The following is a 17,400-nucleotide window of genomic DNA, read 5'->3' on the forward strand; positions in this document are numbered from 1 at the left end:
ACGTAAACCTGAATGTGGAATTTGGGTAGGCTATTGCCATAAATCTCTCATCATCTTCGTAGCAGCCAAACCCCTTATATAATGGAGAAAGAGGCAGTTACGTACGTAACTTCCACCTACTATCTTCCCATTATGTGGTCCACAAATGTGGCCCACTAATGGTGTCAAACCGGGTCACCCAAATGGGTTAGACTCAGATCCGTTATGTCCAACATTCTCCTACTTGACCCATTGACACCAAAAGTGTACTAAATCGAGGTTTATATCGTTATCTCGATTTAATTCTTCACGTGGGTTCACATGCTACCCTTTATCACAAGGTTGAATCATATGAGTCATAGAGATGAACACTCCTTTATGAAATGTCATATTCTCATGTACTACACTATAATTCACCTTCAGTGCTTAAGCATATTGAAATTACCTTTATGAATAGATTGGTTTCTTACCTATCTTATTGGTCCTTTAATATTGCTATTATGTTATTCTCTCTAACTCATATGAGAGATCCCTTATGCAAAATCAACAATTTATAAAGTGATAGAGAATCAAAAGTAATCATATAATGTATTGTCATACGTAAAAAGGAATAAAAAAGACTCATCCCCTTTACATGTTGGAAATATAATCCCGGTGCTAGCTCTTTAGTAAGAGGATCTAGAGTCTTTTCTTTCATCCCAATTGTATCAATACATACCAGATGATTCTCAGTCCTTTCTTTAACAATAAATATTTTAACTCTATGTGTCGACACAATGTTGAGCTCTTGTTGTTCTTTGAAAAGAACACAGCTACTTCATTATCATAAAAGATCTTTAGTGGTCTCTCAAAAAAATTCACAATCTCAAGATCTATAATGAAGCTTCTTATCCAAATGGTCTGAGATAAAACCTCGTATAAAATCAATAATTTCTATCTTAATGGATTTTAAAAATTTTTTCACTGTCCTACAATGAGAGATGATACCTCAAATATTCTGAGCTACTCACGATTACAAAAAGCAATATGATAAGAATATTTGAATACCCCCACTTCTCATGGACATCATTTTCTGCACTCTCACTTCACATAGACAACCTTCAAAATGGTTGTTCTATTCTCTGTATGAGTGGGAGGTAAATCGTTCTATATAAGGTTCATATTGAAAAAGGCAAATGTGAGACCCCTTATTATTCATCTTTTATGAGACAAGCATAGTTGAACCATTATTGTTCCACTTTGGTGAAAACAATAATACTGCTAGTTGTTTCGTCTCTTCAATTCTCAAGGAATTGATTTCAGTTGGTGAAACTAGCCGATCATGTAACCAGAGGCAATTCAGCACTATACCTTTGGGTTTAAACATGTTTCATGGACTGAAAAACATATCTACTATAACACCCTGTGTGAATTTGGCACACAATGACCTACCTTTGGGTAGAATCGATGTTTCATAAACTCACATACAATTATAATAACGAATCTTAATACAGTCCAAAAAATCTTTAATTAATACGACTCATATCACTTTGGTGATAACATGAATCGGTCAATCAAGATCTTTTACTGAAAACATAATTGTATTATGAAGCATGCCCATGCACACAATAAAATGCTTGTATATTCAAGACAATATACACTTTATATCAAAAAATACAAGTTTATGCTTTCACTTATATGTATAAACTAATTTTGATGAAAAAATATCATGAATTTAGTCATAATTCATGCTTAATACTTAAAACCATCATGCATGACTTAACCAACATGAAACACATAAATTAATATGTATAACACTTTATAAAGCATGAAAAATAACAAAGACAAGTTTATGTGGATAAAACTCAAAATCCTCAAGCAAAAACAGGTCTTATAAGACCCTGAACCAGTCTGAAAACACCATGAAGCAGTCTGAAAACACCATGAACCGAACCAAACCCGAATGTATTACTATCTTCACTTACATCCCACCATAAGAAATCTCTAAGTTTCTTTTTTATTTCTTTTTCGATCTTCCTGAGCATGAGAAACACTAACATAAAATAAAACGGGATGGTCACGAGGACATGAAGCATCTTAATAACATGTCCTGGTCAGTGGTAGAAAATGACCCCACCAAGCTTGCAACGAGTAATCCTATCAACAATCGGGTTCCACAAGCTTGAACCCACACGGTGTGTATTCAGCGACAAGCCCAAGTACGAAAATGGCAACCTCCCAATTGAACAACCAAAGATAAACAAGGCTGCATTCATTGTGATACAATCAGAGTTAAAGTTTGATACCGAGCATTTGGCTTTATTAATACCCAGTTCTGAGATCTTCGCAAAACATTGGTTAATGAAGGTTACCTGTGGTATAGTGTCCTGGCCAAATACGGGAAGATCATTTGCGTATTAAAGAAGAGAGGTCTGCAGTCTGTGAAGGGTAACCAAGTTATTGAAACCAACTGTATCAGAGCGCTGAAACAGGGCAGCCAACCCCTCAACCACAAGGTTAAATAAGAGAGGTGAGAGAGGACAACCCTGCTTAACCCCGCATCAGATGGGAAAAAATTCACCAATGTGTCCCTCCATTTACACAATGATAAGTTCCTTAATCCAAGCCATCCATGGTTTGCCCCCATGGACTCAAGAGTACAGGACAAGAACTCATGAGACATCCAAATCAAAGGTTTTCGAAAAATCGACCTTGAGCATGAAAAACTTCCTCCCTGCTAGTATAGAGCACTCTTTGGATCCTCCTCCCGAACAGGAATGCCCTCTGCGGTCATCAATAAATTTGGGCATTACTGTTTTCAAGGCTAAAATCCTACACTGATCCCATGAGAGATATTGATCAAAAGTCAGCCAAATCCGCAACACACAATTTCTTGAGGATAAGAACAAAAATTGATTTGTTTGGTGCAGCTAATAGTCTACAATTTCTATCAAATTAGAGTTTTAGACTACTCTTCAAATACCAGAAAAACCCTTGTTGAATAAGAAAACTTTCATAGGAATCCAACCCATTAACAGATAAATTTGCCGTCCGTGCAAGGAAATCTGTGTAATAAGCAAAACGATCTTGGGCGTTGAATACTAAACAAAATCAACTAAAATGACTAAAATATCCATACAATGGTAGTAGGATATACAAAAAAATTCTGTAGAATTTTACTGTCATTGTCATTTTAAAGTTGCCCTTCACGAACCGAACAGAAGAAGGTGAAGAACCCCTCGGTGGACCTTTGGGACTGTCGTGCTCCATGAATTTACGAAAAAGCCCCTTATCTTTCCATAAATGTCGGACTAAATTAATCAAACACTTACTCTCGTTTGATTGGCTTCCATTTTGCTTGGAGAGAGATAGAGAGAGAGAGAGAGACAATGGGGGAGGTGAGCTTCAGCGTGGGGGAAGTTGTGGAGATCAGCAGCGACGATGAGGGGTTCAGGGGCGCTCTCTACACTGCAAAGATTGTGAAGGTGATGATCCGGAAGAAGTTCTTGGTGGAATACGAGACGTTGGTGTCTGATGAAGTTGAGAAAAAGCCATTGCAGGAGAAGATCGATCACTGCCATGTGAGGCCATGCCCGCCGGAGATCCCGAGGTACGGTGGGTTCGACCTCCACGAGGAGGTCGATGCATTCCACAATGATGGGTGGTGGGTAGGTGTGGTCTCGAAGGTGGTCGGAGGAGGGAAACACAAGGTGTATTTTAGGGACTCCGAGGAGGAGATAGAGTTTGAGCAATCCCAATTGAGGGTGCACCAGGAATGGATCAAGCGAAGATGGGTTATAGCTCCCAAGGTGAAGAAGCCGTACTAGTGTTTGGTTTAAGGGTTTTGGTTCCAAGATATTTGCATCATGAGATGATGGTGTTGGTTTGTTTTCCAGCGGATTCTTTTAATCATTGATTTTTTTTTTGCCTTTTTTGGTTGTGTGGGTCTTGATGTTTGGGGTTTGTTGGTTTGGTCCTTGCTTGCATGAAGTTGTCTGTTGGGCTTTGACGTTCAAGCTGTGCTTTTTTTTTTGTGATTGTGATTTTTGTTTTTGGGGATCATTTTCCTTGTTAGAAGTGATGCATTCGTGATTGATATGGAAAGGGTTTTGGCGTTTTGTTTTCGTTTATACGTCTGTTATGGTTGCTTCTATTGGGCTCTTCTTCTGTAGGATTTTGGGGTTTTGTTCTGTTTTCATCTGTTTTGTTTTTTATTTCGATCTATAGGTGGTTTTGGATTTTTTTTATTCGTTTATTTCTGTTTATTGTTTGATCTGTGTCTCCTCTGTTTTCTTCTTTTACTGACAGTCTGATATAAAGAGGGTTTTGATGGTTTATAAAAGTTTCCTTGTGAGTATACAGTACGATTGGTGGTGATGGTTGATGTTTTCTTTGTGATAACTTCTTTTTCTGCCTCTATGTTCTGTGCACCTGCTGTGTGTGTGTGTGTGTGTGTGTGTGTGTGTGTGTGTGTGTGTGTGTGTGTGTGTGTGTGTGTGTGTGTGTGTGAGGAGCCATGGGTAATGCATGATGTGAGCATGCATGAGGAGCCATGGGTAATGCATGTGACTGTCTATAATTGTGCTAATCTTTCAGCATATAACAGGCTAAGGCAACAATCCTGTTTCTATAAAACAGTCAAGCTCATGGGATGCCACTCTTAATTTTGAGATTCTGAGAGCACTATGCAGATTGTTTACTTGATTACCTTTTTGTGTCCTTGGGACTTCTTTTCTTCCACATGGGGTGGCCCTTTTATTGTGTCTATGATGGTGCCTTCTTGCCCCGGGGGGGTGGGGGGGGGGTGGGCAACCATTAAGGTCAAAATTGTTGTTTACATAGTGTCATTGATTTCTTTGCTTTGAGTCTTTCCTTCACATCCTTAGTTGTGCATCACTAAGACGTAAGTTATGCTATTTGTATGCATGCTTTCTTCTACTAACGTGTAAATACTAGATATTTCTTCTTGTTGATTCCTTTATTCATATATCTCTTCTGGTTGATTCCTTCTGAGTTTGTCGTTAAATATTTTTCTATTAACATGTATGGAACCTGGTAGAAGCATAAATTCTATTGACTCCAAGAAATGGAATTTTTCTTTGTTTTACAGTAAGATGAGTTATTTTTCATTCTCAATCGTCATGAGACGTTTTTCGAAATTTTTGGTTTGGGTTCCCATTGACATGTCATAACTTCATAAGTGGGAGACCAGAGTTGATTTTCTAAATTGAAGGTGACTTGTAGTCTCATCATCTGTGGTCTGTAGCATGATTCAAGTTGAAAATTGGTTGTTAGTTTAATCACAAATTTCATCCTCTGTGTTTTTCATTGTTTATTGCTTCTTTGTATTTTCTTATTAGCTGATCCAGGTATATCAGTTATTCTCAAGTACAAGTTTTCCTTTTTATAAAAAGATTGCAAATTTCAATGCTTATTTCAAGTATAAGTTTTTCTTTTTATAAAAAGATTGCAAATTGCAATGCTTATTTCAATCAAATCGGAATCTTTTTAAGGTTTTATTTTCAGGTCTACCAAGTTAAATACCATCTGTTACAGTGGTCTTCTCTTAATATGGCATTACTGTATAAGTAGGCAATCAACAGTAGATGTGGGCAATGGTCCCAGCCCGATGGACCAAGCTGACCTGGCCCATCACGGGCTGGGTGTGGGTCAAGTTTTTAGGCCCTGGCCCATTAGCTACCTGGCCAAAAACCCAGCCCGTTATATACATGGGCCGGGGCCGGGTCGGCCCATGGGCTGCTGGGCCGGACCGACGGGCCTCAGCTATTTAATTAATTTTTTAGTTATATGAAAATTAAAGAAATTAGTTTGTTACATAGTAACTTGGTAACTATTGCTATTTACTTAATTGGTTGCATTAATTTTATGAAAACTAGAAAGATAATTAGTTGGGTACATGGGAAGTTGTTAATTATTAGTATTTACCTAATTAGTTGCACTAATTTTATGAAAAATACAAAGATAATTTTATGGGAATGCAAGATCATGCTTTATGTTATTTTGGAAAATTGATGTTGATTTATTTGTTCAAATGCTATGCCATGGACGAAATATTTTGCTATGAACTTTTCATTTGAATACTTTGAAGATTATTAGATGTGGAATTCGTAAACTTATGTTTTTTTTCATTTAATTCATTTTTTGGTATTCTAGGAATTAATTTATGAACTTTTTTCAAAAATAACCTACAAATGAGTGTGGGCCAAGCTGGACTGACCCACTAAACTTTGTCCTATTGGGCGAATGGCCCATCAAGAACTGGGCCAAAACACGGCCTGTTAATAAATGGGCCTGGCCATCTCCAGGCTGGGCCACACTTGAAACCTGATGGGCCGAGCTTTAAACGAGCTTGGGCCGGGCCCTAATCAACAGTTGCTATTCTAAAATGAGGACACAACTAGTAGTCTTATCATCATGGCATGTATCATGCTTCAAGTTGCATTGTGTTATTAATTTAATCATAAAAGTCAGGTCATTGTGTTTGCCATTGTTTATTGCCTTTTTGGCTTTTCTTATCAGCAGATGCAGATACATCGGCCATTGTCAATGTGTCACAATTACTAAGTAATTAAGATTATTGATTTAGAAAAAACGATAAACTTCAATTCCCATTAAATTTTGAAATATTTCTGGATATTTTCATAAAAATAACCAAGTATATAGTTGTTGTCATTGGATTGCACTACCCCTTCTTCCAAGGGACAAGAGGAGGTTAGGTTAGCTGAAATATGGTTATTTTTTCAAGGACACAAGCTGACTATTTGGTAGATCAGTTCTCGTACATTTTATTGTCATATTCTAAGATATGGACTGTTTCTTACTTTCTTTTTATTTAGTTTTCTCTTCATTATTCTCCAATTCTCCCGAAACAACATGCCCAGTACTATGCTGTTTTGGCATATTGCACAAAGCCACTGTGGCTGGTTGATCTGGGAATACTTTTTTTGTCCTGTAAAAGAGAGTGGTCCTCCTTCACTCTGACTGCAGAAACATAAGATCTCATGAGAGACTGAAGAGATGCAGACTGCACCACCTCAAAATTCATTCATCTAAGAGTTTCCCAGCGATATTTCTTCTTGGCTATAATGTTATCGTACCAATTTTTTTCTATTATCTTCTTATTTTGCTGTGGCTGAGAAGAAAAGCATTCATTTTCTATCACCTGTTATCTTAGACCCTCCAAACTATGTCGGGGGGGGGGGGCGGGGGGGGGGGGGGGGGATTCATTAATAGAACCAGAAAGATGCTTGAGAAGGGAATTATGTATACCCAAATATTTTTGGATGGCTCTCTAGTTGCAAGCGAATCAGAATAAATTTAATTAGCAATTCTTAAATTTGTGACAGCTTGAGGCTTCCTAGTCTCAAGCCAAAATTAATATTAACTCTCTTAAAATTGTTCACTGACTTGGATGGCAATCACAACCATGCAATTATATGAAGTCTCCAATGTTTCTGGCTTGCTCTAAATTCCAGGTTTTAATTACTTGTCGTATGAGTAGAGGCTATCTGTATGTAGGCAAGAATGCATGTTTCATGTTGGAAGTTGGAAACCACTGCTACAGCTTGTAACAAGCTTTGACATTTGAATATAAAAAATGAAAACAAACAATTTGGCTTTTGTATGCTTATGTTGATTATTTTACTTGTTCCCTTGGTATGTTGTTTTTTATTTATGTATGATGGAAATTATTAAGCATTGGATAATTAGAATTTCTGCAGGTAAGCTTATTAATTGCTGATTTGGTTCTTCATGTTCATCATTTCTGCAATTTTCTTTGTTTGCTTTAATGTGTGTAAAAGATGTTGATAATCTAATAAAGCTGAAACAACCAACAGTTTGATACAAAAGTTTTATTGAAATCTTCCAATCACATTGGATCTTGCAAGGCCTTGATAATGAAGAAGCCTCCAACTAATGTGGATTTTAGTCCAGCATCTGATTTCTGTGGGATCCAAAGCACATCTGCGGAACATCAGAGTCTGATCAATTCAATGACACAGACCAAGAGAAAACCAAAGTTACCTATAGTCAAAGTGTCAAAAAGTTCTTCCTTAGAGAGACAAACTGCAATCGTAGAGCCAGTTGTAAACTTGGAAAAAGAGGCCCCAAAACCCTTTGAAGTACATCCGGAGAATACACAAAGTTTGACCAATGAGAAGGGGATACTAGCTGAGAGTCCTTTTCTTGAGCTGCAGGCAGTGACAACAGAAACCAACGGTCTCTTGGATGAGGAAGACATTGATCAAATGATAGCAGTAACAGCAGCGAGTTCTCAATCATACAGAAGGAAACGCAGACTTATAAGCCATTCAGAAGTGATAGCCGATAAGACAACCTATGAGCCGAGGTCAGAGAATTATGTGCATGAGTCCGAGGTCATGACTGATAAAATCAAGCCATATAGGATACAATCTCATAAGGATGAAATGGAGATGAGAGCTGCACTTTTCTTACCTAAACTGAAAGCCAAGTTCATGCTTGAAGAGACATCAAACAACCCAACCAATCTGACCAACTTGCCTGATGGGAGCCACCCTGATGATATTCGCTTTATTAGAGTTCCTCATCTGAATTCTTCAAAGAATGGAGTTGGAAAAGGTGATTCAGGAGAGGTGGCTGGATATGGTTCTGAGTGCGATGTTAATAGGATTGCATATCATTTTGTTCTCCAAGCTCTTTATCTTCAAGGTGAACACGAGTGGAAGCAGGAGCTTTGGTTGACTGAACTCCGAGGTGCTCTGGGAATAAGCAACGATGATCACTTTAAGGAATTGAAGTGTGTTACCTCGGGGAAGTATATTTCTGAACCTTTGTAGAGTCTTAAAGTTTTCCTGATGAAACTCAGTTGGTGGGAAAGGCTGTTTTTCTGTGAAGCATTTACTGTGAGAGGTCCTTTTCCATTTTTGGGGTAAAAGATGCAATTTTGGGTAGAAATCATTGTGATCTTTTAGTGCAATCGGATGCAAGCTGTCTGCGTCAGTTTTTTTTTCCCATTTAGTTCAGATTACTTCTGCCACTTCTTCATGTAGAAATTGTTAATTAAACTCTAACCCATTTTGTGAAGCTTGTATATGCACTGATGGAGACTTGCAGATGAAATTGATGTTTCGATTTACTGCATTGTTTGTCTTGGGTGTAAATTTTATTTGGGGGATTGATGGTTTAGGACTCAATTTTGTGAATCAATGAGTGACAAAGAGATCCTTTGCACATTTGGTACACGGAAAATGATTGTAAGGTTCGACAAAAATGATGTGTAAAAACCCTACTATTTGCCAAAATCTGCAGCAAATGTTGAGCGGCAAAATAACTATTTTAACCTTTGCATTTGGGTCTCCAAAGGATATGCAAATTTCTCATGTGATAGACTTTACTATTGATTTTTTACCAAAAAATTGAAGGATTTTGAAAAAATACATAAAAATAAAAAAACTATAGAGATACTTTTTCAACGACATTTGAATTGCTGAAAAATGATTCTACAAGTGCTTGGATATATCCTCGACAATGTTCTCAAAAAAGAAAATAAATAGGTAGGGTTGTGCTAAACCCGGTTATTCTATGTTATTTTTTGGTCACCTATATCAAAAATTAAGAAAAACAACAAAAATATAAGCAAAAAAAGGTATTAAAATCGCCTTGATTGATATTTTAGTTTTTCAATGCTATTAAGATTGCCTTTATTGATGAGTGGTTTGGAAGACTTTTTGATTGGATTGCACCCTTTAATTAAAAGGTAGATCTACATATTTTTTTATAGATTTCAAGAAGTTTGCATAAATATAAACAAAAAAAAATTGTAAGAATGAAGAAGTTGAAATATATTTTATTAAAAATAACTGATCTTGGTGGCGTTGAAAAACTAAAGCGTCTATATATATATATATATATCATTTTTACTGTTTTCTAGATTTTTGGCACAGGTGATCAAAAAATAATATAGAATAATTGAGTTTGATGCAATCACACCTTTTTTCAGAACAATGACGAGGATATATCTTAACACTCGTTCATCGTTTTTCAATGATTTAGATGTTGCTGGAAAGATATTTTTATCTAGTTTCTTTATTCTTTTTTGTATTGTGGATTTCTTCATTTTTTGGGTTGAAACGTCTTCTGAAAAATAGATTGATCGATTGTTTTAGTCTGCAAAGCATGCTTTTATTTCAATCTTAAAACTTAGAAACGAGAACCTTAGAGAGGTTTTCAGTTCTAACTCAAAACAGAAAAGTTGCAGGCTTGTGTCTCAATTTTTCAATGATTGTAAAAGCATAGGTTTTTTTATGTCGGATCGAAGATACAAATCTAAGAATAAAGACGGTTATACAAAAAAAAATCACATATTTGAGAAAAAATTCGCATATATTTAAAAAGTCGAAGGGTAAAAAGAACTTTTGAAAACCATACGAGACATTTCAAAAAATGTGATTTTGGACATGAAAAGAATAGTGAAAATTGTGTGGCATTTCAAAAAATGCTACATTTTCTGTTTGGTATACTCACCTTTGCACGTAAGTTGTCTATATGACATGTTTGAAACCATATGAGAGATGTTTGTTTTTTTACGGCATAGAAGCATACTTTCTGTTTGGTCAGCATACTTTCAGTTTGGTTAAATGAGGTGACGAGGTTACACTATGATTGACCTGAATCAGACATTGGTTGAGATGGCACAGCCAGGCCCCATGAGTGATCACATTGATTCAGATGGCACTACCGTGCCCTCACCTGCTTTTCATCCATTAAACATTTTACGGTAAAAAGATGCGAGGTATCACACTCCCCTTATCTCCTCCCGCCCCCCCCCCCCCCCCCCCCAAAAAAAAGGGTGAATTTAAATGGTGATTGAACTCCCAACATAAATGGAAGTGGATTAAAGTGTGTTATGATTTAGGCTTTTTACTTGTGTTCACGTTATATGCAGCGCTGTTGACAGCCACACATCTTGGCATTTCTCAAGATGGGCATGGTCTCCACCACGAAAAATGTTGAGATGTGTGGCTGTCAGCAGCAGTGACGGTGCTGTATAAAAAAATGCCCTCCTACTCATCTGAAAATTATGGGTATCAAGAATCAAAGCTATCACAAGGATCGCAGCTCTTCAACCCATAGAATCAAGCAAGAGATATGGACTTGTTTGCAAGTTAACTAAAATTAGATGTGATGTTTACTGTTGGAAATACTCAATCCGGAATTTGCTAGGCATGCATCCATGTGTTATCTTTTAGAGTGATTGATGAATCTCTAATACCAACTCTTTGGTACAAAAGAGCGTTCGCTGCAACTTTGCTTTCAGGATGCAAGCAAGTCAAACCTCACAATATAACCCAATGGGAACTTAAAAGGAAGACTACCACGTCCTTGCCACTTTTGAGTGGCTCAGGATGGGAGACTTGAAAGAAATAAAAGAATGTTCGTGCATGTTTGGCTGTGCCCTATGAGAATCATCTCTCATTTGAACGAGAGAGATTCACATGGCCCCAAATCTCATGCCCAACCAAACAAGAGATTTGGGACTGATGTGATTTCAATCTCATGTGATTCGAAATCACTTCACTTGTGAGGTTTAAAACTTCACAAGTGAGGCTATGATTTCAAATCACATGATTCAAAATCACATTTCCTGTGGTTCATGGGTTCTGCCAAAACGTACGAGCTGAACGTTGGGGTTCATCTCTCTCCTCTTCTCCTCGCTCCCTTATGTGAAAGAGATTTCTGACCCACCATCTATTTTTTTTCAGGTGGCACAACGGTTGAGGCAAGGTGGTGCTCGCCAGCAAGCTACACCCCCTATTTTCTTGGGTGAGTTGAGGCAGGATGGAGCTTGCCGGAAACCACCGGCAGCAAACTCCACCCTCCCTGCTTTTTTTTTGTCCTTGATGGCGAGATGGAGCTTGACAGCCACCAAGCTCCACTACCCTCCCTCTCCTGTTCTTTTGGGTGAGTGGAGGTGGGGAGGAGCTCGCTGGAAACCACCATCAGCAAGCTCCCCCCCCATGCTCTTCCTTCCTTGATGGTGAGATGGAGCTCGCGCCACTCTCCTCCCTCTCCTGTTCTTTTGGGTGAGCTGAGGTGGTGTGGAGCCCGCCTACTGTGAGCTCCACTCTCCTCCCCTGTTTCTTTAGTGAGCTGAAGAGGGGTGGAGCAGAGGTGGGATTCTTTTCTTCTTCACACTAAACAAACATGAAAAACAGAATCACATGAGAATTGAGATCATATGTGATTTTGAGTCTCAAGAGATTTCAATTCTCATGTGATTCCATTTCATTTTTGAAAAACACAGCCAAACACACCGAAAGGGTTGAGAGAAGGTGAAAATATTCCCTTCTCAAGATGCGTATAAGTTTAGGCGCAACGGTCAAGAATAAACATCCAATGGTTATATTTTCAGCAACAATGAATGTTCAATGATGGATCTTGAATTGCTAGTCTTAACGGTCATATAAGAGCTAACTCCATTGAATATCAAACTGTCAAATAACACTTCGTTATTGGCTAATCACCAGTCAAAAATAATTATCTTTGATGGCTATTCTTTTCTTAATTTAGAAGAAATATGTGCTTAAAAAGCCAAATTGAACATGTGGTTTAGTTGAAATCAAATCAAACATAATCATGTCAACATAAAGTCAAGTTTAGTCCATGTACATAATTTTGAGGCCATCCCAACATTAACTTGTTAAATCCAAAACAATATCGAAAGAATGGAACAAATCAGGGTTTTAACGTTCCAATTGCAGCTGTAAAGCAAAGTAGTTATACAAAAAGAGTGCATACCATAAGGTCATGGCCAACATCTTGCTGCAGCCGCTCCTCTTATGCTCGATGACTTTACCTGAACAGACATTCTAGTGGTCATTCACTATCACCTGCTTCCTTCTATTCCAACAACCATAGATGGTGCTGGTACCTGGTGGAGTAGTGTGATGATTAACAGAAGTTGTATATGTCCAACATAAAGGTATCTTTTAAAGCATTCTTGTTCTTCAGTGTATCTCTTGTGAAACTGGTTGTCATTATCAATCCTGATGTAAATTTTGAAGTAGAGGAATACAGAGGAAGCCTTGCTCTCCAACCTTCTCATTGTTGGGGGAAAAAATAAAAAATTTAATTATTCTATCTTCATTCTTCAAAAGATCTCTTTAATCCTTTATTGTTTAAGCAATTAGTCGGGGAAAAAACCATGGACTATGGATGAAATTTTCTCAAATTCTCTACTTATACAAGAGATTCCTCAAGGAAAAAAAAGTAATTATAGTTATGGAAACAACTACGGGTCGAATGTACAAATAAAATCTAAATATCCAAAACAGATTCCCAATTCAAGTTAGTTTTGTTCCTAATATGCATCAATAATCCAAACCAACTTGATAGTTAAGTGCTCAAAGTCATTAATGATAATGCTCTTTGGTATAACAGTCACATAAAAACTTTTAAAAAAGAAAAAAAGGTAAAATGGTTCAGGCAAAACCTGATTCCAATATAACTCAAATGTCAAACCATTGTGTAGTCCTATACCGATTCCATTATAACCTACCAAAATATTTTGGATCCAACCTAAATTCCAAGATTCAAAGACGAATTACCTGTATCCAGCAATACAAGACCAGATATGGTTAACCCCAAAAATTGCATCTCTATCATCCAAACAACTTTTTATAACATTTAAAACAAAGAAAAGAAGGAATATATATATATATATATATATATATATATATATATATATATATATATATATATATATACTCAGAATAGCGTTCACAACACTATTACACCTCTATAACTGTCTACAAGGAATATTCATATACAATATTATATTCTGTTCTAGTGCGTAAATCACTAATATATATTTTACAATCCTTTGTACCATCATCATGTTGATCGTAAAAATCCTACAGAATGGAAGCTCATAACACCTGCAGAAAAAAGAGGTAACACAAGACATAAGTATTAAAACGCCAAAGAGAATAATACATCTCACACACACACAATCATCATTCTTACAAAAGCAATGTTGGGCTCAACACCGAACAGGCTAGATAAAACAGTTTTGGCAACAACTTTTATCACTCGTAAAATAATATAATCAACTCTCATCCAAAATGCACTATGAGGCACAAAAATCACCCCAAAGCCCATTGGAAAGCGTAGTATTCTTGGCTCCAAAAGTAGCAAATAGCAAAGATTAGTAGTCAAAAAATCCTTCCTATCAAAGTTCTGAGTCAATCATATGCCCCTACAGAGATCAACTGATTTGCCAATAGCGATACCAATACTTCCCTTTCCTCAAATTCTACGACAGTGGGGTTTCTCCCCTAAATGATATCCCAGCATCCATTCCCCAATGGGCAATGAGATACAACAGCCACTTTTTTCTATATAGTGAAAATTCTGATATTAATCCTTCCTCTAAATTCCTTCAAGACCCACAGCCACCCTTTCCAAATTCCTGAAACTTTCATCCATTCAGTAATCACTCTCATGCCCAAAGAAGGGCCCAACATCAAGTTTATGAGGGGAGCCCAGAACCTATTTTTCCTTCACAAAATACCGTCGAACACCCCATGATCCCAACATCAAAAATTGTATTTCAATGATCATAGAAGGGCGAAAAGGCTTCTCCTATAAATACAATACCTATTATAGATATCCTCTCTTTTTTTGTGCTATGAGCATCTATTTTTTAGGACCTTCCATGGCAAACAATCTCTCCTCTAAATAAAAACTATAAAATAGGATGATTCAAGATCTCGAGCTTCTTGGAGTATATCTATAACCTATATCCCACATTATCATCAAATATTCAAACATTCCTCATAACTTTTTCATATCCACCTTTTAAATATGAATTTTGGCGATAACACTGGAGTATACCATAGAATAAGGAGCATTTATATAAAAATAAACATTTCTTATGCATCGCTGGAATCATCTCGATCAATTTCCCTGTTATCTATAGCAGACTTGAAACACAATAAAAAAAATTACAATTTTTATGAAATTAACAATTCAAAATTGATAGAGTAGAAAGTTTAGCCACTTAAGTACTCCCTGCTCCAACTTGAGGACAGGGGACTCGATCTTCTTCTTTTTTCTTTTGCATATATCCAAACCACGTAATTCAAGGACAATTTAAACATCTAAATGCTTTGACATAAACCTATGCCATCACCTATGCTAACACTTGATGAAATGATTAATATGAAACACATGAACAAGCCAATATGTCTCTTTTGCATCTGGTAAAACATCATCATAGTGCAGATATGGTGGGCATATTTCAAAATTTAATAATTATGCATCATTGACATAGATAAATAAAAAATCTGCCACAAATATATGGGATATATACAACTGTCAGAATCTCCCAAAGATTTCGCATGGGACGTACACAACTTTCAGAAACTCTCAAAGATTTCCAAGCACCCTATACTAAAGAACTACAATTCTCGTGAAGGATTGGGCAATTAAGAAACCTGCAGCAACGTAAGACTACATCCACATGGAAGTCGGCACATCTTCTACTTTTAGAAATTATTAAGTCATTTACCTCCCGTATAAGTCCAGCATTGGGGGGTTCAAGCAGCACAACTAATTAAAGCTCAAAAACGTTTTGGAGTTGACATATAAGCTAATCTCTCATATCACCTTTAAGTGGTTCTTCAATATCGAATTCCATTTATACGAGATTCACATATCGATCTTTGATTCTTTAAAACTTCGACCTGATTGAAAACAGAAGCAGAAGTACAAGAAAAAGATTAACTCTAGCTCATCCCTCTGTGTTGGCATTATTGCAGACTTTCGATATCAACAAAAAATGAAAATAAAATGACCTGGGCTGGCCATGTTTTCGAGCCTTCCATACCATTAATTTCTATCCAAAATCCACAAAGACCAACTCCATTAGACACAAGCCAATTAGACAAACACTGCCTTGGTTTTGATGTTGCTTGAATTTGTTTTTCCTTTGAAAGGAGGCTAGAAAGAAGTTCACCCACCCTAGTTTCATGCTCACCACATAAGCGCTCTTGCCATTTCCTTGTTCTACAATCTCAGCCACAAAATTTTGAGAAAATTTGTGAGTCACTAATCATATTGGAAAGAGACAGAACTTACCCTTGAAGCCCTGAAAGCATAAAATTGCAAGTTCCCCACCCTGCCCTTGATAAAACTAGAAAACAAGAAAATGAAATTGAACTTAAGGCACGATAAAAGGAGATAACGTGACGATACATGCAGTCCAAAACATGATCTGAATAGATAAAACCAAAAAAAACTCTCGATTTAATTTTTATCTTATTCAATTACCTTGCAGAAGAAGATTGATTGTTAGAAGACAAATTCTGTATAATCATTAACCAAACATCCAAATAAGAAAATTAACATAATTAGAAATGGCAAAAGGAAATAAATAGCAAAACAAGAATTTTTCAGCAGCAATCCAACACTACAAACTCCACAACCCATCAACCGCACAAAAATCGAATTCAAACGATCACATAAGCACGAAAAAGGGTCACAAAAAACCAAGAACAATTAAAGAATCTATACGACACTCGAAAGAGAGAGAAAGAGATCCATCCATCGTTATCTACATCAAGACTTTGAGCAGCAGCTTCGTACCATTGATTCAGCTGTAGTAGAGTTCGAGACCCATGCCGTCGTGGATCTCGTAGTCGCTCTTAGGGACGTACACAAGGAGACAGACAGGAAGGAGGACTGAAGCAGAAGAAAACCACCAGCGATTCAGAAACCATAAGAAGGAAGAAGGCCTCTATCCCTTACAATGAAACCTTAGAAATCACTCGAGGCTACCACGAAAAAACCAAGAAGAGAGAAACGTACCTCTCAAGCGCGGATTCTTGATGGTATTCCCGCACAGAATGGAAGGTGTGTGTGTGGTGGTGGTGGTGGTGGGGGGGGGGGGGGGCACGCTTATTTATAGAGGACACGATGGATCCCGGACCGGTCCGTTTTTAGTTGGATTTTGGGTATAAAGACTTGAATACCGAACCAGACGACCAGGTCAGATCTTTGACTTGGGGCCTGTTTGGGTATGAAAATGGGCATTTTCCTGCGTCGAGTGAAACAAACAACCTCCATGAGGCTCAGTGGGAGTGTGAGACATGTTTTTCTAAGTAAGGAAACCTTTCCTAGGAAAACTCCTTCACGCACGTGTATTTGATGCAGACTTAGCAACTCCAACTGAATTGGAATGCATATGGGTCCATGGCAAGATTCCAAAGTACTGTGAAGGTGAGGTTTTATGAGTAGTAACTTGGGAGACCAGAAATGGCTTTGAAGAGCACGGTAACCTAAAGAGATTTAAATCTTGTAACAGCGCACAATGAGTTGGACACTAATAATGCAAGGACTTATACTTCCCCACCCAAGGGCACGTTTGAAAGCAAGAAA

General features: G+C 37.3%; 1 protein-coding gene and 1 long non-coding RNA gene across 3 annotated transcripts; one reads left to right on the forward strand and one right to left on the reverse strand.

Moving 5' to 3' along the window:
• Positions 1-3,294: 3,294 nt before the first annotated feature.
• On the forward strand, positions 3,295-9,097 carry LOC149839482 (uncharacterized). Of its 2 annotated transcripts, none has more exons than XM_090002570.1 (2): positions 3,295-3,767; positions 7,869-9,097. In XM_090002570.1, exons 1-2 carry the CDS (start codon positions 3,348-3,350, stop codon positions 8,796-8,798), a joined length of 1,350 nt encoding a protein of 449 aa, XP_089858696.1. In that variant the 5' UTR covers positions 3,295-3,347; the 3' UTR covers positions 8,799-9,097. The 2 variants fall into 2 exon arrangements, with proteins under 2 accessions (XP_089858696.1, XP_089858695.1); XM_090002569.1 differs by having other exon boundaries at positions 3,346-3,767; positions 7,818-9,097.
• A 4,686-nt stretch (positions 9,098-13,783) lies between these two features.
• On the reverse strand, positions 13,784-16,881 carry LOC149839483 (uncharacterized). Its single transcript, XR_016431491.1, has 5 exons — positions 16,831-16,881; positions 16,609-16,704; positions 15,819-16,029; positions 15,631-15,707; positions 13,784-13,898 (listed from the first exon to the last, which is right to left on the reverse strand). It is a non-coding gene; the product is annotated as an uncharacterized LOC149839483 (long non-coding RNA).
• Between the last annotated feature and the right edge of the window lie 519 nt (positions 16,882-17,400).

Source organism: Nuphar pumila, chromosome 4 (assembly GCF_984573655.1).
Source record: "Nuphar pumila chromosome 4, dmNupPumi1.hap1.1, whole genome shotgun sequence".
NCBI classification, from domain to species: Eukaryota; Viridiplantae; Streptophyta; class Magnoliopsida; order Nymphaeales; family Nymphaeaceae; genus Nuphar; species Nuphar pumila.